The following is a 26,862-nucleotide window of genomic DNA, read 5'->3' on the forward strand; positions in this document are numbered from 1 at the left end:
GCCAGGCTGAGTTATAAGCTTTGGTAGTGCGTGGAGCCCAGGATTTCCTGATATATTCCGCAGCTTCCTTTGAAATGCCTAAATTAGGTTGGTAAGACCTGCTACCTTTTTAGTCGAGAGAGTGAGAGTGTTGTTTAGGAGTAGGCTGTGAAAGAGTCCCTCTGGGACTAAAAGGAGATTGGGAAAGGAAGGTAACAACATGGGATAGTCGACTGGACGTTTTAGGAGAGGGAGATACCATACCTGTGATTGCCAAAAAGGTACTACTATGACCAAAACCACTTTCTGCCGTCTTTCCTGTGCCAGCACTCTGTTGATCATGAGAAAAGGAGGGAATGATTAATTTATTCCCTGAGACCAGTCTTGTAGTAAGCTATCTGTTGTTAAGGCTAACAGGTCCGGACGCCAACTGAAAAACTGAGGAAGATGAGAATTGAATTTGGACGGAAAAAGGTCGATTCAGAAAGGCCCCCATTTGCAACAGAGTGTGTTGAAAACAGAGGGATGGAGTCTCCAGTCGCTGAAATCATTTAGATACCGTGAATGCTAATTGGCTACTGTGTTGAGACTCACCGAAAGGTGTTCTGTTTGAACCGATAACTTGTGAAGAATGCAGAATTCCAAGAAACTTTGTGCCAAATCCATGAGGGGTTTGGATTTTGTACCTCTGAGATGATTGATGTATTTTGCAGCTGTGAGATCGTCCATCAGAAGAAGAATGGAGCATTTGACCCTGTGTTTGGTAAAACTCTGGGCTGCTAAAGGGCCTGCAAGTATCTTTAAACAATTTATATGGAGACCTGACTCCGGAAGAGACCATGTACCCCCAGTCGAGATCAGACCACACCACGCACCCCAACCTGTCAGGCTTGCATTGGATTCTAATACAAGATCCGGGGACAAAGCAAAGATAGTTTGGCATCTAAATGGTCTATCCACCATTGAAGTTCCATCCAGGATTAGTGATCTGGATCTATGATGCCGAAATAAGCGAGCCCGTTGTGAAGATGACACATTTTTAATCTCTCGAGAGCCCAATAATGAAGGGGACCCGGAAAAATGGCATGAATCAATGAGGAAAGAAGACCGAAATACCTTGCACGGGGCCTGAGAGATATGGAAGATATCTGTAGAGTGTGAGCAATTTCTGACTTTTCTGCTTTGAATTTGGATTGGGGTAAATGAAGAGTTGCATTCACTGAATTTATCAGAAATTCCATCTGTTTGGCAGGGGTTAAAATCGATTTCTCTTTGTTTATGAGGAAACCTAGATCTAGTAGGAGAGAACAGGTAATGTGAATCTGAGAACAAAGGGGCTGAATATTTTGACACATTAAAAGAATATCGTCCAAATAGATTATTAATCTGATACCTTGAGACCTGAGATGGCAATTACTGGATTAATGAGCTTTGTAAAGCACCAAGGTGAGGAAGATAGACCGAAAGTGAGAGAGGAAAATGAATATGTTTTCCTTGCCACTGAAATTATAGATATTTCCTATACCTGTAATGAATGGGAATTGTTAGAAATGCATCTTGCAAATCCAAACGCACAATCCAATCATTTTGTAGTAGCGCGTCCTTGAGATGTAGAATAGTTTCCATTTTATAATGTCGCTAAACAACAAATCGATTTATGACAGGTCTCATCTTTTTGTTTTTCTTTTGAACCAAGAAAAGTGTGCTTAAGAAGCCAGTAGGATGGGGACGAGTTTCTTGGATTGCTTGTTTGTGTAGAAGAAAAAGAAGATTAGACCATGGCAGACGTTTTGATTGAAAACTTTAAAGGAGAAGGAAATTTAATCTTTAACGTAATTTCTTAAAGGTCTATACAATAAGCTTGAACTGAGTCCACCACCCAAGGATCTGAGGTGATCACTAGTGGTTTAGGAAAAATCTTAAACAACCCCCTGTAATATATAGGCCTGAAGCATGACTAACCTGGGGGGTTTGCGCCTTTGCAACTTCTTGGACTGTAACCGCGGAAACCTCTGCCTCTTTGTGGATAGAACTGAGGTCTTGGTAGTTGTAGTTGCAGGAGCCTCTGAAACTTTGATTTCTGAAGATGTGGCCAGTAAAGCGGCGCCTGCCTCACGATCCCTGGCAAAAACCTGTTGTCCAAAAACCTATTTGAGAGATTGCTGGGCTTTGTCCAAAGAAGCAAGTGTAGTAACATATTTACTTACTTCCTTGATAGAGGAGTCACCAAACTATGTGCATTCCACTTTACTGCCTGGATCCATTGTTGCTAGATCTGCTAGTTTAGTATCTAACTTTAAAAACAAACTGTTGTGGAGGAAATCACTCACAATACATCAACAGAGTGTATTTCCACATGTGCTTTATTGTAGACACAACCTGGCGTCAGTCCTCACCAAGGTGTCAGCCTCAACTGACCCCAACCATGGCTTCCATTTTACTGAGGAATGCAGTTGTGGCAGTCAGAAATCCATTGTCGCTCTTGAGGGGGTTTGCTGCCATTCCTTCCTCATTCGCTCACTTATCTGCTATTCCACTGAAGGCAAACCAGTCAACTGCTACGTGTTTGCGGCTACCCCATGTCATCTCTCACGTTGCTCCCTGAATGTCTAGGGCACACCATGGCCTACATAGGGTTCCACAGAGGCCTGGACACATCGTGCCTGACTTTAATATGGCGGCTGCCTCTGCCGTCGCTCTCTTGGCAGCCCAAGCTCCCTCTCTGGATTACTCCCCCTCCGCTCCTTTTTACCTCCGCTCCTAGTGGGGACATGTTACTCCGCTACCTGACTATGCAACTGTAGCCCCTGTGTCTACTCTAACCTGCTTTTCCTGAACACTGAGACCTGAGCAACATGGCAAATGCCCGGTGGAGCTGCAAGATAGCTATAGAGGAGATTGGCCCTGGTTTCCCCCTTGACCGTCATCTACCCAGCCGGACATTGGGCACAGTTTCGTCTTTGTCTCCCTGCTCTTGCTCCTTCTCCCCCTCCCTCTTACGAATTCTCACAACTCTGCTTTGGTTTACTGTACCCTACTATGCTTCTGTAACATGTAACTTAACGATCCTGTGGTACAGTGCTATGAATCTGTGAACCTACCTCTGACCGTGGAGACCTAACTTTTTGGCCAATGCCCGGTGGAGCTACTTGATAGCTATAGAGGAGATGGGTTGTGGACTACCCCTTCGGCCGTCACCTACCCAACCAGATATTGGCCAGACCTTACGTCGTCTCTCCATCGTACTCTCCCTCTTACCCCTTTACTCTACCCACTTTCTCCTTTACGCTCCTTTTATTCCTCCTCTTTGCTCTCCAACTTTTTTCTCATTGAGACCTAGCCGCTTGACTGATGCCCGGTGGAGCTACCTGTTAGCTATAGAGGAGATGGGCTGTGGACTTCCCCCTCGGCCGTCACCTACCCAGCCAGACTTTGGGAAGACTCACCTTCATCTCTCCATCCATTCTATCTCCATCCTTTCTCCCTCCTATACCTTTACCCCACCCCCTTACCCTTCCACGGTCCATTTACCTCGTCTTCTGACGCTCTTGAAATGTTTTCTTGGAACTGATGTAACTTGGAACTGATGTAATTTTGTAATTTTGTGGATCCTTATGTAAATTGCTCTGATACCTCCGGGTCTAGCCAGCGCTATATAAAACGCAAATAAATAAAATGTAATTCCCTCCACCATACAATCCAAGGCAGAATCATACAAACAGAACATTTGCAAATATAAGAATGTAACTACATAATAACATATCCCCTTCCCTCCCCGAAGAAGAAAACAAAATAGGAAAAGAAACACAAAAAGGAAACTTAATTAAGAAAGTACAATAAATGCCCCACATATGTATAAAGAACTAACAGAGGTGCCTGACCCCAGACCACTTATCTGGTAAAGTCATCAAGGTAAGCAAGTGTCCTACGAACCCTAGAACTGCTCTTCAAAAGAAGAACCACCATAGTGATTCAATCCACCACCCCTTATTTCCACATCCTTCATAAACATCGCTGCCGAACATCCAGCTTCCTTCACCCTTATACATTCTCCACCTCTTTAATACAATGCAATGTTCCTAAAATTCCACTTCTCACCGTTGTCCAATGTGACAACATATTTTCCCACATCAGCAATGTGGAAAGGACCTTTACATTTAGAATGATCCCTCTCAATTCTTATGGATCTCAGTGCTAAACATTCCATTCCTGCTTCCCACACCACAAGATTTACGTCTCCAACTTCGCCATTCTCAACCCATTCTTTCTACCAAGTAAGAACTAACTTGGCACCTGGCAAAGGGCCACGCATAACCTGGAAGGGAATTTTCTGTGTGGTACTGTGAATGGTTGTGCAGTATGCCAACACCATGCTGGCTTCCATTTCCTCAATGTCACAATGATTCGCAGTGGCAATTTGAATGGTACCTTTTAACCAATTGGTTCTAGAAGCCTAGCCACTAATCTAGCTAGCCTGGCGGATCCTTTGCCTGCCCCCCACCCACCTTCCCCCCAACGACAATATTTTCATCAGAGGTTTGTGATGTGTGCGTATGATAAAACAAGCACCCCACAAACAAACACGAAAGTACTCAGCACCTTATGCAGCTGCTAACGTCTCCTGTTCTATTACCGAATAATTTCTTTCAGCCGTCATGTGAAGCAAAAGCAACAGTTCTCTCCTTTTTCCTATGCACCTGAGAAAAAAAACAACCCATCCTGGTGGCATTTGCATCCACAGTTAGAATAGACTTCAATCTGTTATCATACAGAGCTAATAGTCCAGTATTGCAAATTTTAGCTTTGATATAATCAAAACAGACTCTCTGTTCCTTGCCCCACACAAACTTCTACCCTTTTCGTAGCAGTCTCCTCAAACTCTCCAATTTATCCGCAAACCTGTCAACAAATTTCGCATAATATTCAATGAGTCCAAGAAAAAATCGTAACTGATCCTTCTCTGTAGGAGCAGGTGCCCTCTAAAAGCATCCATTAAGGAGTGTTACGGTCTAACAGCACAACTGGATATGGACTACCCAAGGTATTCTATCTGCTCTGTCAAAACTATACATTTATCCTTATTCAAAGGCAGCCCAAATTCCTCCAGTTTCTTTAGAACCCTCATCAAAGTGACATTATGCTGCTCTATGGTTTCACCCATGACCAAAATGTCATGTTGGAAGTAGATGATGTCCCTTACTCCCGCCAACTCTTTCGTCATCACACGTTGGAGCACGCTAGCAGCTGAGGCTAGGCCGAATGGCATATGAGTGAATTGGTACGTCCCTTCAGTAGTGACAAAGGTTGTGAGTCTCTTAGACTCCTCATGCAATCTGATTTGATGGTAAGCACTCCTCAAATCCAATTTTTAGAAGAACTTACCATCCTTCACCAACACCAACATTTCACTGATATTTGGGAGGGGAAATGTGTTTACAGCAATCTCTTGATTGAGGGATCTCAATTTGACACAGAACCTCAAATGACCAACAGATTTTTGGGTGATAACCACTGGAGAGACTCGTTGCGAACACGTCATAGGTTCAATCACATGTCACTGTCACTGAGCAACTCTTTAGCACCTTCCCTCACAGATAGAGGTACTCTCCGAAGTTTATGTTGCATAGGTACAGCATTTTCTTTTAACTTAATTTTGTACACATATTTTTTCAACCAACCTAGGGATTTCCCAAACATCTTCTCTGCTCCATTCAGTACATCACCCAACTGCACCTCCTGCACAACCGTCATTTTATTTGCTGCTGTGGGATTGATCATTATGTTGATGTCGAATTGATGCATCCTACCCGAAATTGGTGGACCATCCTCCAATACATACACCTTGTCTGTCGTGCATATCGTTCAAAATAGGATATCCCCCTCCATGTACCCCAAGATGTCAATGGGCACCCCTTGGTACCCCGCGTAATCGATATCCTTTGCCAACAATATTAAATCACCCCACACAGTGTTGAACAACTTCTTTGGAACAATGGTGTACATAGATTGCGAATCCACCATCAGTTCCACTACCTTTCCATACTCTGTAAACTTGGCCAAGGGTCTCACTGACCCCCTCTTGTCATCCACACGCGTGCGCTTTTCCGTCTCCGTCACCTTCACACACAACCAATACTCTATCTCCATACACATTGTTTTTCGCTTCCTCCACCACATTAGACTTGCCTTCTTTTCTCCATGCATTGTTGTCCTTACACATTTGCGCATAATGTCCTCTGCGCCCACATTTCCTGCCTTCCTTATTGATTGCAAAACACCTGTTAGAATCCGCAGCATGATAACCACTACCACACTTAGAATATTCCTTGCTTCTACCCATAACCTTAGGCACTGATGTTCCCTTCCCAACTCTTCTCTTTACCGCACATATCACATCTTCCCCATCATCCTGACTGCCTTTATTAACCACAGAAATGTCACCCCTCTCTTTTTTCTGTTGAGTTTCTTCATGCATCTTTGAGAGTTCTCATTGACCTTTGCCATATTGATTGCCTTCTTAAGAGATGGACCCTTCGTTGCCCACAGCCTCTCCTGAATCTTCTTGTCCTTGCACTGTACGATGAGTTGGTCACAAATTATCTCAACAGTCATTGTACCAAATCGACATTTAATTGAGAGCTCCCTTAATCTCGCTACATATTCATCAATAGATTCATGCTCCGCCTGAGGACGTGTGTAAAATGTATACCACGCCATGACTAGATTCAGCTCTTTTGCAAATGTGTTCTCTAGACGTTTAATAGCTTCTTTATACACACTGGTAATGAGTTGACCATTAGGTCCCACAGCCACAAGCAAATACTTTGCCCCTCATTACAGAATCCACTCAAAAGCAATGCTTTTTTCCTTGCAGCTGAAAAATCCTGACCATACAGTGCTATTATGTAGTTTTACATCATCTCTACCCAATCCTCTAAAGGTATTGTTGGAGCCCCTGGTTGACTATAAAAATGGTGGGGTAATGATGTTGTTAGCCATATTCCAATGACAATAACAAACTGCAGACCAAGATGCAAGAAAGATTCCTCCTTACATCTTTCAAAATAAGAAACAATAAGAGAAAGAAACTGAGAAGCTTTTACCCTTGACCAATCCATGAAGTACTCCCCTTAACTGCACAATGGAGAAACTGTGCACTCTACTGTGGTGTTGCCAAATCCACTGCTACCCGGGGTAATCTTTCACCCCCTCACCGCTGCTGCTTGTTCACCACAGGGAAATCTTTTGCTGCTCATTCACCGTCAAATTCACCCACATCGAAATGACTTCCTACAATGCAAACTATGTCGCGTCAGCCTGAAAGGAAGCGTTCCAGCTTCTGCTGAGACGCGGTGGCGCCGATACGTTAATGTGAGGCACAACCTGAAGTTCACTAGCCTTGCATTGCCCTCACACCATGCATAATTCATTGCATTCTAGCTTCCTCTGTGACGTGATTGCTCCAGTGTGTTTGGCGTTCTAGGTGACGTGACTGCTCAATGTGTGTCACTGTTCATGATATAACATGTGCACCAGAGTAGGTCGAGCAGGAATCCAAAGCTCCGGCTTTCAAAATGTCAACAAAACAGTTGTGCTCGTGCGACAACCGTAAGAGGCACGGTAAGAAGTTAAACAAAAAACACAGTACCTTGAACCTTAAGCTTATCGAAACCTCCCGAGCGTCCGAATACAGTAGCCAAAGTTCGTCCCTCTCACCCAGGTTAGTTTTACTGAATGCACCTATTTCAATGAAAACAGGCCCACTCAGGTTTTGCCTAATTCCGCTGCAATCCATCTCCTCCACAGGTCTGAGTCGTCACCAAAATGTTTTGGAGGCAAGCGCTTGCGATACACCAACAGAGTGTATTTCCACATATGGTTTATTGTAGGCACAACTTGGTGTCAGTCTTTACCAAGGTGTCAGCAGCAACTGAACCCAATGGAATTCCTTCTTGCTTACAATCTAAGCCAAAACGATACAAACAGAACATATGCAAATATAAGGATGTAACACAAACCCTTTCTCCTTTCATGAGTAATAGCCGAGTTGGAATTCACCAATAAATAAAAGCCTTTCTGGGTCCACATGGACAAGTCCTCAGCTTCAAAAGAAGTGTTATTCAACCTGGCTGACTCAGCAAGATCTAAAATATGGGAAAGAGGACCTACAATGTCCAATATTCTATCCTGGCACATTAACCAGGCTTTATCTAATCCTTTTCTTAGGTCTTTTCCAAATTTTGGGAAGAACTTAACCATGTTAGGATTGACAAAAGGAGTAGAAGTAGTATTGGATGATTACAAAAGCCTGGGACATTCAGATTTCAGCTTGGCTCTTGTTGGCTTATCTAATGGTAAACAGAGTATATTGGAAAGGTACTTCCCCACACGGTCAGATGGGAATCATTCTGTAGAATTCAGATGGTCGATCAGTATAGGATCAAACATAAGCTTACAATCAACATCTAACACTGATTTAACTGTTTTAAGTTCAAATGGATCATTTTGAGGTGGCACAACTTATCTTTTCTTTTGTTCGGGTCCCAACCAAAATTACGACTCATCCACTGCATCATTTTCGGGTCCCAACCAAAATTACGACTCATCCACTGCATCATTTTCCTCATCATAACCAATGTCATCATCAGTAGCTTGTATATCAAAGATTACAATTTTGGTATTTTTTTAAATTTAAGTTAAAGGTTATTTCCTCCTTACCAGAAAGCATTGGAGGAACATACAGCCTGATTCATATAGCCATTAGCGCTCGCAAAAGGGCCAGATTCTGAGAATCTGGCCCTTTGCGAGTGCGATTTTTGCATTTGGTATTCATGATACCAAATGCAAAAATCGCTATTTAAGAAGTCGCAAGTATGCGAGGAATAGCATTTAAGGAATCTCTATTAGAGATTCCTCAAATGCTATTCATGACACATCAAGAAATTGCGATTTAGCACTTTTGGGGCCGCTATTTACCGAGAGGTCTGACCTCTCGGTAAATAGCAAAAACTCAGAGAAATGCTTTTAAAAGCATTTTTCTAAGTTGCATGTTGCACACACACATGTCCTTTGGACATGTGTGTGCGCAACACCTGTTCAAATGTGCTTTTTAGGGGTGCAACAGGGTGTCCTTTGGACACCCCTGGCACCCTTAAAATCGCTATCTTATTTGCGAGTAGCAAATTGCTACTCGCAAATAAGGGATACTCCCCATTCATTCCTATGGGCCTCTAGGCCCATAGGAATGAATGGGGAGTTTTTGCGAGTAGCAAATTGCTACTCGCAAATAAAGAACATGTAGGAATCGCTATTTCATTAGCAATTCCTACATGAATGCCGTTTTGCGTGTCCTCAATAGCGAGTCGCTATGATTCGCTATTAGGGGCACGCAAAACGGATTGTACATGAATCAGGCTGATAGTCCTCTTACCCATGTTAGGAAACCTCACGAGACAGTTGTGCCTTATTTGATCTTATAAAAGTCATCTCTTCCGACTTGGCAGATGACATCATTGTCATAGCCTTGCACTTTCTGCTTTGCGCTGCAAACTGGGCCAAATATTTTTAGACTTTATATTAATGACAGTATTTTCAATATTTCTGGTAATTTTATTCATGGATGCCTGTGCCACTCAGGATTGAATAAAACATTAATGTTATTGTGGAAATCCTCCCCATCATCATAATTTTTATCAAACAAGGATGAATTGCCCACTTCCATGACAGAAAAGTAAATAAATGTAAGTTTGTGGTTGTAGGAAATAAATAAATCCAGGAATGGGCACGAAAGGGTTAAGGATACTAAGGCTGTGCAGTTAAATCCGCTCCGCTCGCAGAGTTTGCAGAGTTATCTGCACTCCACGTTAAGCGGAGCTCGCGTAGATCCGAGAAACTGCGCGGAGCGGAGTTTTTGTCGCGTTCGTCAACATCAAGTTGGCGAGCGCCAGCGAGGAAACTTAACCTCCCGATGAGATTTCTCAACATGGGGGGTCAGATTTCTCATTGCGAGTGGTCGCGTATGCTCGCATTGAGAAACCGTCCGTTTGCATTAAGAAAGCTGCTGCTTGAGTAAAAATCTACTCGAGCGGCAGAAAGGAAGCAGCACCCACTTGCGCTGTGTATGGTGCCATTCGCGATGATTGCACAGTGCGGACAAGCACCTGACACTGAAAATCACAGCAAGCGGCATTTATCTAACGCATGCCGCTGCTCATACTTGTTGAAATGTACTTGCAAAACTGAGAGTAGTAGATGGACTACCAGTTCGACCACATTAATAACGGTTTCTTATCCTGTCCATACTAATATATAGTACCATAAAAACATTAACTTGGTCCCCGGTACAGAACCGTGCCCAAACAGTTCCTGTCGCCATGGGCTGATAATAGCACAAATAGAATTCCTAGGAACTTCTATTTCTTTCACCCTCAAGCAAAGTGAAGAACATCTAGATCTCTAAATAGATTGAGATTAGGAGGGGAGCACCTTCAAAACCCATCTTTGTTATCAAATCTGCCTCATTCCCTTAATCGCTTATTATGAAGTGTTTGCCTTCTCAAACAGTTATCTCCCTGAAATTATTTACCCACCTCACAGATATTGCTCACAGTTCAAAGTGCACCTAACTAGATCAGGACTATAGCTCCCTTCGTAACTAATTCTTGTATCTCTAGATTTTCCATCTTACTTTCCTCCACACAGAATGCTATACCCTTCAAAAACACTCTCTTCGTTGGCTCTTGTACTAACTTTAAGCAATGACTCACATAGATTGATAACCTTTTCAATATATAATAACTAGCTTGTTTGCTTCTTGGACTTATAGGGAAGTTGGTGATCATTACAGATTCCAGAAAAAAACAGATCCACAATTAAAAGGTAAACATAAAACATCTAATGTGCAGTAAGAATGCCCAATACCACAACTCGAAGATGGGTTTCTGTAGGGTATAGAGCAAGGTATGTGCATATATAACTGGAGTAAAGGCAATATATATATAAGTGCAATTCTCAAATGATAGCGCTTTGGTATTTTTACAGTAGCCCGGACAACAACAGCCTAATGGTCAAAGTGAATTAGTATCTCGTCTAAAAAAATCTTTTCTGTCACACAGTGTGTCAGGAATCTAAACCGTGTAACACTCTGTGGGACTATGTGAATTGGTAGGTATGATATATTGTATAACTTTGGACTTAGTAGCCATTAAACATTCCTTTATTGACTTTTTACTTTTGTGAGTATCAATTAAGTAAGTGCAATCCCTTTGATCTGACATTAAACCAGGAAATTACCTCACTGGTTTGTGACTTTAAAATATGCAGTCAGTTCTGTTTTGAATTGCACTTGAAAATTCGTTTAAGATATTCCAAAGAACTATTTCGAATAAAAGTTCGTTCTAAATAACTTTTCAGGCCTTTATGCATACGTACATTTTGTGGACATTTCCTTGCTTGTTTTCTCAAGATAGATTCAAAAGTCGACCCTTCAAATTAATTGGTATAAGACTGCAGCATCATTCTACCGCATGTGTTATTTGGGGAAATGCAGCAGTTTTCGAACAAAACTGTCATGCAAATCAACAATTGGGTGCAACATTCAAAAGGTTTATTTTTACACCCTCAACAACGCGGAGGAAATACTGCACCAATGATTATCAACGTGGACATTTTCAAAATGAGCCTGTGTTTGGTGAGCATTGGTCCATGATATCACAAGTTAGAGTGAAATGCACAACTGTGTTCCCAGTGAGAAGTTCAGTTTAACGTCAGCTACTTTTAATAGGGAATATTAAAAATATAAAACTGAAGGGGCCTCTGGAATAGGGCTTTTGGAGAGGACTAGATTATGTAGCAAGGATGAATAAATGATGCTGCAAGAAAAAGCAAATTATGTTTCTGCAGCTATATTACTTTATTATTTGTCCCTTTTCCACATGTTAACACTATCTGAGAAAGGTTTAACCTCATTAGTATCAGTTTTACGCCTAAATACTGCAAGCAGCAACTAAAACGTGGATTCTTAAAGTATCTGCACCGAGCTGTATTGTTTGCTCGATCCCTTCGATGATTTGTATTACTTTTTAGGGCTCGCTGGTGTTGGAGCGCGAAGCGCTCCCACCAGCAAAATGTATTGTCACCGTGACGGCTTGCAAGGGAGTACAGACCGGGCCACGCGCAGATTGTGGTCTGTGAACGCGCAGATTGTCAGCGTGCGCGTGCTCCCTTCCTGGCTCCGAATGCGTGCTGCTGCTGCTGGCGCAGGGGCTGCAATTCCACAGCCGGCCACTGGGGACAGGTCCGAGACCGTCAGGGGGAAGCTGCGTCTGAGGTAGGAGCGAGGCATCGCACTGAGCAGTGAAAAACCCCGGAGCAGCAAGGCCCCACCTCCCCCAAACCTCCGGAGTCCGGTTAGTTTCATTCTTGTTTGTTTTTGCTGTGCAGTTCTTCCGTTTTTATTTGGAAGAGTAGTGTCAGCTTTATTTAAGCAGATCGTGCACTGCTATTATTGAATGCAAGCTTTCCCAGTCTGCCTTTTTCACTTTCGATGGTGTTTGGCTCCTGTGTCTCTTTTTTTTGTATACGAGGGTGCGCCGCAGACCTCTTCTCCTTGGTGTTTCTGCCTGTGACATTTCACAGTCTGCATATGCTGTATTGTTTATTTAAGCGTTGCATAATCTTCCATTCTTCAATAGGCTGGTCATCACTACCCGAGCTCCTGTTTGAGGTCTTGAATTACTCTGGATACTATTTATCGTATCATGATTGGGGAGGGTGGATGTTAGAGTAGATCATCTTATCAATGAAGCTTTATATACTTCATGAATATCACTTGGGTGTTAACACATTCCCCTGCTGTATCAAGTGGCGTACGTATGGGTGATAGCAGATCATCTCTTTTAAGGACCCAGGCCAGTAGTATCCTCTCTTTGGTTGATATTGTGTACAGACGAAATTATACACTGTGCATCCCATAATATGCTCTTTTCTGTAGTCCGTCCTATTTTCTGTGGGTTGTCAGGGCCTCCCTTCCCAGATGCACTGGTGCACGATCGTGCTTTCCAATATAAGCCTAACAAAAAACACTTTACTCAGACATGCTCCCTCAGACTATTTTTAGCACCTCCCATTCAGTTACACATGATGCTGTAAATCCCCAATTGTGTTCCAGCTACTTTTCTACCTCTGTTTTATTATCATATTAAAACCCAGCATCTGGCAACTGTGCTCTCAGCCCTCAGGTAGAAACATTATGTCTGCCTACCTACCCCCGGCGAAGTTTGCTTTTAGTGGTGAATGTTCCAACAATATCTTCGTGTAAGTAGACCAGCAAGACTTTACCTGCAAACAGTAAACAAATCTGAGCTAACAAGAGTCACAATTACCGCAATCCCTTCTAGGATCAACGGTAGCCATGTCAGTGGGTAAGGTAATATCTTGTGGTAGGCTAGGTGGTTACCATATTAGAGGCAACACGGAAAAAATTCTGTAACATTCTGCTGAATCATAAACCTCATGGAGAATCCCAGCCCAGCATACTGATGATGAGAGGCCAGCATTGGTACTAAGTAAGGACGCAGAAGACGGTCCTTCCTTCTAAGGCAACAAGGGACCGTGAATCAAGGCAGAATGGAAGACGCCATAGGACTTGGATTGCACGAAGGATGGGCAAGATAATATCTTTTATGGGGTTGGATCAAGAGAATGTTTTGGCCAAAGATTGGGACAAGATCAGTTTATGGGCAGGGCCAACCATGTCGACAACCAAAGAACTCCACCAAAGAGACAGAGTAAAGGAAGAGCTTCAAGGGTCCTCGTCATTTCCAATGGGCACATTAGCTGGAATCTGGAAGCATTTGCCTGAAACCTTTGCTTCTTTCTTGTAGGCAGCAGTCTAGGTGGAACATGGAGGGCTATACCACTGGACATTGGGAGCATTCGACTAAAATCTTCTCCACTGCTTTGCAGGAGTCCGAATCCAGACAAGCCTCTGGGTCACAGGACCTCCCAGAAAACAGAAATTGACAATTTTTGATTGCTTAGAGACTTATGCCAAGGTTGCCAGTCAGAAGTGAAGACCAGTGGCTTTGGATTTACTGGATTTTGGGTTGTGAAGTCAACCACAATGGAGAAAGCATCCTTTAATGGACAAAAGGGACACTATTGTGCAAATCTTTTATGAAGAAAGTAATACATTTTCTACTGTATAGGTCAAAGGTTCGTGTCCTCTACAGTAAAAGTTCACATTTTTTTAAATGTCAAACGGATCAGAAAAACAAACAAAACAAGCATTTGCAATGCATTAGGTCTCGCATTTGCAAGAGTTTGAGCTATTCGCATTGTAAATGACAATGCTTTCTATTTATGCGTTTTGAAAATGTGCAAGCGGTGTTCATAGTCCTTGCTTACGAGAAGCAAGGCTGGCAGTAACTGTGCCTCTTACTGCCAGGCTTGCTTTTATAGGTACAAAGTGCTCACACCGTTTGCAAGTTTACAAAACACATAAATAAAAGGAGTTGTCATTTACAATGCCAATAGCTCAAACTCTCACAAATGCGAGACCTATTGCATTGCAAATGCTTGTTTTATTTACTCACCTGACTGTCTATGCTCACACTTATGTATTATTTGCATTATAATGTACCTGCTTTACCATGCTCCCTCATATACCTACTTATTATCTACAATTGCGCTATACCGAATGGCCTGTTTGCACCCTCATGTTTGTATTCCCCGCTTTGTAAAGCGCTCTGATATCTGCATAGATCTTGTTTGCGCTATATAAAACTTTCAAAATAAATGAATAAATAAAATAAATAAAAGGTGACGAATGAAAGCTTTGCAAAGGGTATTCCACTAAGCAGCAACATGTGTGGTAGGACGTTAAGTAAATTTTGATCCTTTTGAACTAGAAACAATTTTTGTTAAACTGTGCAAATTGTGAAGTTGATGGATTATGTGGCTAGTGCGGCATATCGAGAAGCATACAGAAGATGCTGCGGCTGCACATTTGTGTGATTCTAGTAGGTCTGATCATAGTTAATGTGTTATCGTGGTATAGTGTCAACTGGTATGTTCCATGGATGGATCTGGTTTCAGCCATTGTGAAGAGCTTATGCTTTTTTGAGGCAATGCAGGGGTGCATATGCCTGGTGTTAGCCAGGTGAGGGTTTTGCTGATTCACACTGGGCACATTCTTAAGGTTTTGTCATGTGGCAAGGTGGGTTTCGACCTGGAAACTAGTCAATTGGTTGTGTTATAAATTCACGAACAAATGATTAATTTGCAAAAACGTTCTTTGCGTCTCTGCTAAAATATTGTGTGACTGTGTCACTAATTCCGACGGAGGGCAGCACTGCTCAATCAAGGGCCAGGCAGGACCCGTTCACCAGTGGCCAACTCCCCCAGAGGCGGAAATAAATGGATAAATCCAACACTATGAAATGAAGACACCTTATGAAGAGGTTGAAGTGGTATAGGACTGGTTAGAGGGGGTTGGGGCTAGCCTTGTGGCGGTCTAGAACTTCTAGCTCGATCCTTGGGTTGCTATAGATTGACTGGTTCATATGGGCATGGTCGGGTGTGGTCAAAGTTGCCCCTAGCTGGGGTGGTACTTTCAGAAGTTCTTTAAAGAACGGTACAACAGCATTATTTTGGCCATCTGAGCCCGCCCCAGCGGATTTAAATATAAATCTGATGTATAATGATATTCAATCATAAAGATTAAAGCAAATAAATCATATGTAATCTGCAACTTGGTTGCGGCTGAAAAGTAAATAAAGTGTCACCCTGCTATGAATCACAACAACCTGTGTCCTGCTTCATCCTTAATTGTCTGATGGCGAGTGGAAGGAGCCAGATCAACTTTATTACTTGAAATAATGGTGGCACTTTCAAATGACCTGGTTATGGACTCACAGTTTAGTGTCTTGTTCCTTGAAACTCTGTATTGCATTACATGATCATGATGATAATACATTCCTATTTATTCCCACTAACCTTGCAATGTTCTTCTCTCTCCAGCCTCTGCCTGGAATTATTCCATCCTTGGACTGTCAATTGTGGCATTATTGATCGGCGCCATGATTCTTGCCAGGAACATGGTAACCAACAGGTGAGACCCTCTTTTTGTGTGATTGCAGAGTAGCAGACCTGTAGTGCGACTAATTTTGCGCATACAGTGTAATGGATGCACCAGCCAAAAGAAGATACAAGGACAATAGACATCAACTGTAAAATAGATGTGTGGCCAGAACTTTTGTTTCATTACATTAAAGTAAACGTGCTGGTTCCAAGGGCCAGGCCACAGTAATTCAGAGTCTTCACACAGACCACAGTTGTCTAAGAGGAGTTACGGCAAGTTGACCTTATTTGCAACACACAGTACAGAACTAAACTACTAGAGTATGAGGTGCATGGACGAGGGGCTTCCAGGGAGCAGAGCACAGTCCTGGCATAAGATAGTTCCTGAAGACTAGGTAGAGCAGCCCTTGGAGCCAGAGGGGGTCAAAGATGGGATGTTTTTTGTCAGAAGTGATGTTGGCATCTGTGGTTCGAGGCCACAGAGGGGGTTTTCAGAAGGGTTACAAAGTATTCCCGAAGGAAAGCACTATGAATTAGGCACTCCAGAATCTGTCCTTGAAAATGAAAATTTCTTCTACCACCTCAGTTTTTTGATCACTGTGACAAAGAGGTGGAAGGGACATAGGCTTCTGGCTGAGACATGATCCTATACCTTCCATGTTGGATGGCAGTGCATGTCAGATAATTCTGATCCAAGTGTAGGATGCCCAAACTGAAGTTTCACTGGAAGCCAGTTACCCCTATGAAAGGCAGGTGTTTTACAGTTTTTGGCAAAGAGAGGAGTATGCCTGTCCTGACAAGTGCCACCTGGAGTGTTCTGGAAGGCAGGCAGAGAGGGCATTGACACAATATTATAGATATGTCCACTGTGCTGACTGCAGTGGTGTGGAACTTCGAGGCAGGATATGGGAACTCCTTTCTGTGATTCCTCCTCTGGTAGACCGCACTAATCATGACAACGCTGACTTGGACATCCAAGGGGTAAAGGGACAGAAGGAGAGGAAGTGCTAGAAGGATGGGGCTGGAGATGAGAAGCATGAAAGTTGAGGGTGCAGGGTAAAAGGATCACTGTTTTTGCTCAGGTTGAGGTTGCTTTTTCCCAACGTTTCTGCCATGTTGTAAAGACCTCGGGCGTCATTCTAGGCTTTATGAGGCTACGTGACTCCAGATGAATGTCAGTGCCAAAGGTGTGGTCAAAGACCATCAGAATGACATTGAGGAGGGACATTATGGAATCCTGCAGGTGACCAGTTTTAGATCTGAGAAAAGGAGCCGAACTTATCTTACTTGCAGGGGTCGAGGTATGGAACAAACAGCAGTGAGGGCCCATACAATTTGTTGATCACCAAAGAAGGTTTGTGATATCAATTTAATCCACATTTTTCTGTGAAAATGACTGCAGAAAGTCTAGACATTTTATACGGCCACGTATGGAGAAACATTACAAAAAAACACTAGGAAAGTCATGCAGGATCAGAAGAAAGACGACTTTTTAAGTATTGCACCCACAAGTCACCGGTTATTGCTCAGTGCCAAATTCGCAGTATGAATTTCTGGAGCTGTTTAGCTCCTAACATTGTCATTGAAAATAATTTTGAAGTGAGAAAGGCCCACGAAGAAGTGAGAAATGGCTAAATCTTTAAGCTGTTTTCGTGGGGCAAGAAAGTCTTTTCCCCTTTAGATTGATTCTTTTGTGCGGTCCTGTGCAATGCCAATAGTTGGTCCCTGCCAGAGTATGCTTTGGTGTTTCTTCATGTAGTTGAGAATCGCCTCTGAGTGATTATATCTCAGTGTCTGAAAAACCTTAGCTTGATGTTAATTTGGTAGTTGAGATGTAGCCATCGGTGGTTTGCCTGAAGGAACTCTGTGAGCGCTATTGATTTCAAAATCCCTACTGCAAGATATATTCAGTGTGCGCGGTATCTATGATCCAAGAAATTCTACACATGATTTGGCCGAGTCCTCCACTCCTTCCGGAAGGCCAAAGATCTATAAGTTACCCCTGCGGTTTTAATTTTCCAAAGAGAGAAGCAACATCAGAACATAGGACATCAGTACATTTCTGTGATGTTGTCTTCTCATTCTCCAAGTTCCTAATCCGTGATTCAGTTTAGATCATTCTGCTTGCCAAATCTCTGAAGTCCTTCCTCAGCCCTTGAATATTCGCCTGCTTAAGATCAGTGTTAGTTTTGGTGCTTTGGTCTAGGACCTAGGTCATGAAGAGAAGAAAGTCATTGTTGTATAAGATCCAGGTTGGTGGCTTTTTCAGGTTTAGGTATTAACAGTGATTTTGGAAGTGGCGGGTGGATGTGGGATGTTTTTGCCAAGTTTTGACTTCTTTGGAGTAGTTCATTTCCTTCCCTCTGTTGTCCGCTATCCCTCAAAATTGGGTTCGGACAACTTAATAAGGTGTGGATTACAAAGATAGGGCTATCGTGCCATATATAGCAAGAGTGAGACCTCCACAAGCACAATATGTAGAATCCACTTCGAGGATCTGACTAATTGAATATAGCAGAGCAGCTACTGTGTCATAATGTAAGGAGATTTACTAAGAGAAAATAATGACTCCTTCCAGCATACACTAGTTTAGAAATATATCCAGCAAATGATCAGTATAAAACCCACAGAGCAGTAATCTTTCAGTAGGCAGACAAGTAAAGTGGAGAGTGAGGCCAGCAGATTCCTTTATTAAATTGGTCTTGAGCTCCAAGGGCTGATGTATAACACAAGTCTATGAGCGTCGGCCATTTTGTCTGAGCCAAAACTGCCTGACCTTCGTGGAGATTCATTATTTCAAAACCCTTTCCATCTCTTCATTCGAGCCATTCATTAATGTGGTATTCCTGACAGCCATATAGCTGTTGTTGGCTTTGAAATAAAGGGTTTGGCCAAGCATCAAATTAAAGGTGAATAACTCAAAGAGGTTGTGATTTTAGGTTGCCTGGCTTTGCCGATCTGAACTCACATGAAATCAGGGATGTAGAGGTGTCCCGTGGAGAGTTTATGTCTTCTTATGTGCTGCTTGGAAGGGGAGTCACAGGGCATTCACTGGGAACTCGAAATAACAGCATCGAGGTCCAAAAATTGTTGGAGAACCTCCCATGCGCACGGAGCTGCCTCGTCAGGCGGCCATCATGATTTGGTGCAGCCATGCCCCCAATGTATTCCATCCATTTTCTGTGCTACCATGATCACTTCTTTGCAGAGTGTTTCTGTTATGTGCCATAACTTTCAGTCAAGAATCGCTCATGCCTAATCACAAGGTCTTTCAAATTGCTGGGACTGAATAAAATAAATCCTTCTTATTGCACTTAGCACCTCTTTCGAATATAGTTAATTTAGAGCAAAACAATGATGTGCAATGTGTCACCAGTACTATTGCATTCCCTCCAGGAACATTGCTGTGGTTGGCAAAAATATATTTATCGATCGTTGTTTTGGAATACAGCATTAATTGCATTCTATATTTTATTGGACTTCTTTTTTCAACATTGAACAATGTCTAGCCATAGATTTTCCCAATCGCCAACCTTTGGTTGCTTGCCTAGTTTTTGTTCTCATTTACTAACGAAAGGCCACCCTTCACCCTTTTGTGAGATGTTTACTTTATCACTGTTCTCTTCTAAGGGAACATTGCTCCATGCATTTTCACTGATTCCAAAGTCCATCGTTTATTGATCAAAGCATTTATTGTTACCTTTGTAAAAATGGTCCCTGGGATCAAGCAATTACTTTTCCTTCATTTTCACCTCTTTTGAGAGCTGGCAAAAATTGTTCTTAATGTCGATGGGTGCAAACAGCAATGAACTAGTTGTCAGCCTTTTTAAGTACTGGATATTTAAAACGTTATAGAAGTGTTTTGTACTTTTTCAAGCAGGTGTTTTGAGGTCTGTGTTTGAGGTCAGGTCCAAGGAAATGCTTCCAACAATTGCTTCATCCAAATGTGCCTAAATCTTTACATAGTCTCTTCATGGCCATTCAGAAACTGTTCTCAAGTGTGAGTTTTGATAATGTGTGGCTGTGCCCAAAGAAGACGAAACTCCGCTCTGTGAAGTCCTCTCTTTATTATCAATGTCTCTGTAACTTTGTTGATAAGGTTACTTTCTCCTCTTTCCGATATGTAACTTAGACGGCATGGCTGTACTATCTCAATCTGCGTCAGTAAGGCATAGAAAACCTATAGCTGTCTCTGCAATATGTTCCATGCGACGTCCTTAAATCTGCTGAGCAAAAATATAAAAGTATGTCAGCATTTTCACTAATGTATTAGTTACCTCTTTGAGAACTATGTTAAGGGAGATGGGTATTTTGATAACTGGGCATTTAATGCTTTTACTCGTCAATGTGAATGGGGCAAAGCCTTGCAGTGTTGCAGTTTCCTTGCTTGTGATAATGAACTCAGAGGTCCAGTTGATTTTAAAAACGTAAAACTTGTCTATTATCAGTGTGTTCCTTACCTTACTCTGTCCTGGTCTCCACAATAATGGGAATATTGCTACCCAGAAGTGAGCCAAAGTGCTGAAAATCCTCTGGCACACTCATCGGAGGACTACTGCTAATGAACTCAGTCGTTGCAGTGATCAGTGGTGATTAAGCAAAGCCACGCCGGAAGCTGCGAAGGAGCCTTGGAAGTTCGATGGTGCCTGTGATCAAAGGGGAAGATGTGCCCTGCAGTAACGAGGCCACCAATTGGTGACTCCAGCTTTATATCGAGACTTCGAGCATGTGCCGATGTGACCGCTCCTGCTGGTCCTGGGCGGAGCCTCCTGGCACGAGGGGAAGGAGAATGAGGGCCGCAAAGACACGGTGGTGGCGATCTGCCCTGATCGCTTTCTCCCCATCGTGACAGGGCACAACCATAGGCAGAGCAAGTGCAGAGGGGAACAGCGTCATCCCACTTAATTCCTGGACACAGCAGTGAGCGATGCCAGGGCGGTGGTGCAACCCTGCTCTTTGGAGCTCAGCAGCGGCGAGGCCCCGGTGAGTGGGCCACCTGGAGTGACTTTTCAGAGGCTTGTGCAGCCCCACACCCCTGGGCAACCTGGTGGAGATCAGCTTTTTAGAGATGCATGTCTAGAGCCTGCGCACTGATCGGTATGGATACAGCAAAAGTGGCCTACTCCACATGGGAGCGCACAAGGCAAACATCACATCCTGCTTATAAAACTGCCTGGCAAAGCCCCTCACCATTCCGAACACTGACCACTCTGAATAGGCCCAGGCACCTAGGTCACCAGGTAACTAGGCTGCAAAAGCAACAACTGCTGGTCGGAACTCAAGCATTGAATGCCAGGATAAACAGCAGCCTCAGCAGTTCAGAACCCCTGCCTGGTCAGGAGAGAAACTATGGGAAAGTAGATCAAAAAGTCAAAATCTCCAGTTTGACAAATGGCAAGGGGCCAACCTGGCTGATGACAAGGCCCCATGTAGTCTGCGGATGCAGAATTCACTGGACATCTCAGGGAGCTGAAGGACAGCCTGAAAACCATTGACTTCAAGATAGACTACCTCACTATATGAATGAACCACTTTAAGGTCCACTTCAATAAGCAAGACACTAGATTACGGAGATTCAAACTACAATATCGGAAGTGAAGGACACCACCTGAGAAAACACTTGCAAGCTGGCCATGATATCCAAAGACCATCCACGCTTGAGCTTAAAAACTAAGACCTGGAAGGCTGCTCGCGGAGGAATAATGTGTGGCTTATGGAAGTGACAGAAACAGAATAGGCCCCAAACATGGTAACCTTTGTGGAGCAAATTACTCTATCTTTCTTCGGCAGGGAGGCCTTTGACCCAGTTTTCATTGTAGAGCGCGCCCACAGGTCACTAGCACCCAAACCGGGACAGCCTCCATGACCTAATACTGCATGTTTACTAAACTGTAGGAACAGAGATGAAATACTATGACTTAATAGGTCCCAACCAAATTTACAGCATGGTAACTCTCAGGTGGCATTCTACCCGAATTTCACACTTCCAGTCCAGGAGGCACAGTGATCATTCCTCGAAGTGAAGAAGCAGCTACTTAAGCACTCAATCAAATTCCCAATTTTATATGCATATGTCATCAGGAATACACCCGACGTTTGCAGCCCCCTTGGAGACTGTGTAAGCTTTTCACTACTTACTCTTTCTATTCCCAGGAAGTGGTGATCCTTACCTGCAATACAGTATCCTTTACTGTCCAGAAATGGCATGCAGACACTCAGGTCCTCCTCAACATATACAGTCTGAACACGGATAGTCCAAACTTTTTTGATGAGCTGATGACCAATGACATAAATAAGCTCACCTACCTATGACCTGGTTGGTATTTTAATGTGGAAATATCTAGACAGCAGGATCGTTCTACACGACACATCACTCTAACCTGCAAGCAGCAGCAGCTCTTGGCAAAATTATGGATCTATATGAAATGAAAGACGCATGGAGAACACTATACCAACAACGGACAGACTTCACATTTTACTCCACAGGGTATGACACTAGCTCTCATAGAGATATCTGTCTGATGACACTTCCAGTTATGGGACCGGCGCAAGATTCCAACATCCTAATGAGAATTTTATTGGACCATTCCCCAATTTAATTGACACTCGAGGTCCCTTGCACTCTACATCTAAACAGGCAATGGCAATTGAAGGGCAGTGAACTGAGCGACTCCATCTTGAAATCGGAAGTCAGGGAAAGAATCCTAGGCTACTTTAAATGCAGTGAAGGCTCCATGTACAAAGTGGGCATGGTAAGGGATGCCTTTAAGGCATACATATGGGCAGTTTGAATTTCTAAAAACTCTGGCAATCTTAAATCACTGAGAGTGCGACTGGGTCAAATCAAGAGATTGCAAACTGACTATGCCAAGAATCATGACCCCTGCCTGCTGACCTCCATACAGGAAACCCTGGGAAAATTTTGCAAAGCTGTGAACCACGAGATCCTGTACCTAGGGAAGCAGACCCTTTGCAGAGGGGGACTGACAAGGCACTATCATGGGTGTTGAATGTACAGAGGACACACACACACACACACATAGATAGGCGGTATACAGGGACCTGACGGCCTAATGAAAACGTCCACCAAATATAACTCACCATCAGTGAATATTACAAAGTCTTGTATTTCTCTAGAGCACAATATACACAATGGGAAATCACTCAGTACCTCGACAATGTGACACTGGCATGGGTGGACGGGGACATCCAAGAGGTGCTAAAGTCCCCCATAACATCAGAGGAAGTAAAACTGCCCACAGCAGCTTTAGCCAGTGGTAAGACACTAGAATGTAACGGCATCTGCGTGGAATTTTATAAAGAGTACGTGGACCAACTCGCACTACACATTTTGGGGGTATATAATGTGGCGATAGCTCAGGCTATATAACCACAGCTTATGGTAGAGGCAGTCATAAAAGTACTTCTGAAGCCAGGTATGGATCCAGAACCCTGCCCCTCATACCGTCCCGTAACTATTGAATGTTGACAATAAAACGTTGGCCATAATTCTAGCTCAGAGGTTTCAACCGCTAATGCTGCAACTGGTGCAGGCAGACCAGGCAGGTTTCATAGCTCAGAGGTCCACAGCACTACATTTGCGCACATTGGTGGCCCTGCTACATTGAATTTATCAGGAGTTGCTGGCAGTTGATCCTACTTGATGGTTAAAAAACATTTGCCTTGGTGTGGAATATCATGCTAGAAGTTTTGCGGTGCCTGGGGCTTGGGTCATATTTTCTGAAAATGACTGAGCTGCTATACACAGGCCCGACCACACGGGCGTGAGTTAATGGTGAACTTTGAGTCATTTCAAGATCGCCAGGGGAACATGGTAGGGATATCTGTTATCGACCTTGAGTTTTTCCCTAGCGGTGGAGTCCTTAGCATGATGGTTTTTCAAGAGTTCCACTACCACAGGGGGATGCGGGTGGGGACCGGCCCAGTGCTGTTGTTCTTATAAGCAGAGAACGTGATCTTATTCCTCCAACTCCCAGAGAACAACACAAGGCCAATCAATAGAGACGGCACACTATTTGGGGGATACCTGGGTCTAAACACCAATTGGGATAAGTCAGAAATATTCCCATTAACAGAAAATGTCACTGCCTAGCATGGGGAATCCCCACCACGCTGGATGGCAGACGGGGTAAAAAATATTTAGGAATCCATGTCACAAGAGATATGAGAGAACTAGAGAGTCAAAATTTCGGGATGGCACTCAAATTGCAAGTGAACAGATGGAGTGACTCACCTATATCGATTCTTATATCTATTTGCCAACGTTCCAATAGATCTGCCTGTTTTTTTTATACATCATCTACAGCAGTTACTCACCAGACTAGTTTGAGGGGAGGGAAGCAACCACTAATCCACTGGTCGGTGCTGACACACCCACTATACGGGGGTGGACTGGTGGTTCCTGATCCATATTATTACTAGCTGGTAGCGCAGGCCCACTATGCACAACATTGGTATCACGGGACTGCTAAACTCACGCATATTAAAGAAGAGAGAACCTGGGTAAGACCAGACGCATTACCAAATAGTCCGTAAACCCCACCACACCGGGTAGGTTGAACATTTAATAGCCACCATCGTTATGGGTGGTGGAACATCGCAAAATATCTGGAAATAGACAGGCTAAACTCCCCAATGCTATCAATTGATAATAACCCCTTCCTCCCGCTGTTGACGGAGTAATCTGTAAATATGTTATTAAAACAATTAGGGGTGGAGGTACTGGGAGATTTGTTCTCCAGTGGACAGTTTATTACGTCACAGACATTTCAGGAACGCGAGGGAAATAATGCCCTGGTTGTGCTATTGTACCACAGACTGCAACATGTGGTGAGATCTACACTTGATGACTTTCTAAGGCCCCAATAGAATTGACAGTGCTCTCTCTAAATCAGAGAGCAGACATAGATAAAACAGTTTCCTTTTTACCCACAGAGGGCGTAAATGCTGCAGTACCACAGACATACACCAACCAAGAGGGAGAGGGAATCTGATTTGAGGAGAGTGATCTTAGACAAGGCACTGAAGTCTTGCTGCGCCCAGGGAAAGGACACCCCCTTCACGCACCGGTACAGTTTGATCCGATTTAAATCCTTACATGGTCTATAATAAAAACACGATCGTATTGCCCGGTTCACACCGGGGGGGTGTTATACGATGTAAAAAATGTAAAGCAAATATAAAGCAATCAACGCAGCCTTCCTTCACATAGCCTGGGACTTTTTGGGGAAAGATGTTCTGACCCTTAACAGATGCTAGAAATCCCTCTGGATCCAACACCAGAAATAGCTGCCCTATGACTAAATATGAACTTACTCCAGTCACTACATCAGTTCACATCAATGGTGATGCTATTGGCCAAGCGACAGCTGACCGTGTGATTGTTGTCACCCGTGGTCCCCACAGAACCAGCATTGTTAAACATGCATTTGCCATGCAATAGGTTTTGCATTTGCGAGAGTTTAAGCTATTGGCATTGTAAATGAGAATACCTTTTATGTATCTGTTTTGATAATTAACACATAAATAAAAGGCATTCTCATTTACAATGCCAATAGCTCAAACTCTTGTAAATGCTAGACCTATTTAATTTCAAAGAAGCGGCCGACATTGTCCCTGGCTGCTTGGAAAGTGAAAGGAATCATGGCACAAGGAATGTCGCAGAAAAGCATGTCGTGCCTGCTCGTTAAAGAAAATAGTGCTTACAGACATACAATGTAACAACAGAAGTAAAAGGACCAGTTCTCAAGGGAGGTTACAAATGAAGACAAGGCGGTACTAAGGAGGGACTAACAAGCCTACTAACTAATCAGAAGCCAGAATTTACATAGGACAATGACACAAGTCAATGACAAATATGGGCGGGGCTTCAAGCCCATTCTCTAATACAGCATGCTTTGAAGAGCAGCACATGCGCTGCCCAGGCTCAACCTAAAAATATGGCCTATTGCCACACGGCTATTGAGAAATACAGTGACCTCAAGCATCCCAAGGTGCAGCATAGAGTTTTCTTAGAACCCTACAGGCATATTTACACTTGCGCTTGCAGGAAATGAAATGTACTTGTTTTTTGCTAAAATCAATAAAACAAATTTAAACAAAAAGAATCTAACACACCATCAAAGGCTCAGAATCTGAGGAAGAAATGTGATTAAAAACGAATATTCATGAGGGGGATATCGCCCGGAAAATACACTCTGGACTAAAAGTAGATATGTATTTTGGTTTTGAGTCAAAGAAATCGAATGTGCCTGAAGATGTGTGTTGTGCAGATGTAACTCTGATATAGCACTTCATATTCGCTATGACTATGTCAAATGTCAGTGAGAATAATTCCTGTTTCCTGTTATTTGCAAAACAAATAAAAACTTTTAAAAAAGATCACTAAAACATCATCGTTAATGAGTGTTCATACCTCTAAAGTTAATAATCTTTGATTTGTCATTTGTCTTTGATTTGTCATTATTCCATATTTTTGTGTGTTAGTATTTCAGTTGTTAATGTAATGAAGAGTGTGGATAAGGGACATCCCTTTCTGGTGGCTGCTATAAAATGACCTTAAATGAAGTATTCCACTCCTTGTTGTATATACATGCTGATTCGCTAGTGCCAATATACAACAGCTCTCCCAAACCATTTCTTCCCATCACGTTGGTTATAAATGAACAGTTCAGCTTGTGGAAAGCCTTCCCTGCAGCTAGGGAGGTCAGCACTGCAACTTCTGTTATTTCCATTCTTTTGCCAAGGCGATCCATCTTTGGAACAGTATCAAAAGTATCCCAG

General features: G+C 43.1%; 1 protein-coding gene across 3 annotated transcripts in view; it reads left to right on the top strand.

The window, feature by feature from the left end:
- The window catches only part of SLC51B (SLC51 subunit beta), a 49,520-nt gene that overhangs the window by 20,318 nt on the left and 2,340 nt on the right, over positions 1 to 26,862 (top strand). For all 3 annotated transcript variants that reach the window (XM_078683081.1, XM_078683082.1, XM_078683083.1), the window contains exon 3: positions 16,000 to 16,090. In XM_078683081.1, the coding sequence (XP_078539207.1) occupies positions 16,000 to 16,090 (91 nt within the window). The remainder of the gene's footprint in view (positions 1 to 15,999; positions 16,091 to 26,862) is intronic.

This window comes from Lissotriton helveticus, chromosome 3_1 (assembly GCF_964261635.1).
Source record: "Lissotriton helveticus chromosome 3_1, aLisHel1.1, whole genome shotgun sequence".
In the NCBI taxonomy this organism is placed as follows: Eukaryota; Metazoa; Chordata; class Amphibia; order Caudata; family Salamandridae; genus Lissotriton; species Lissotriton helveticus.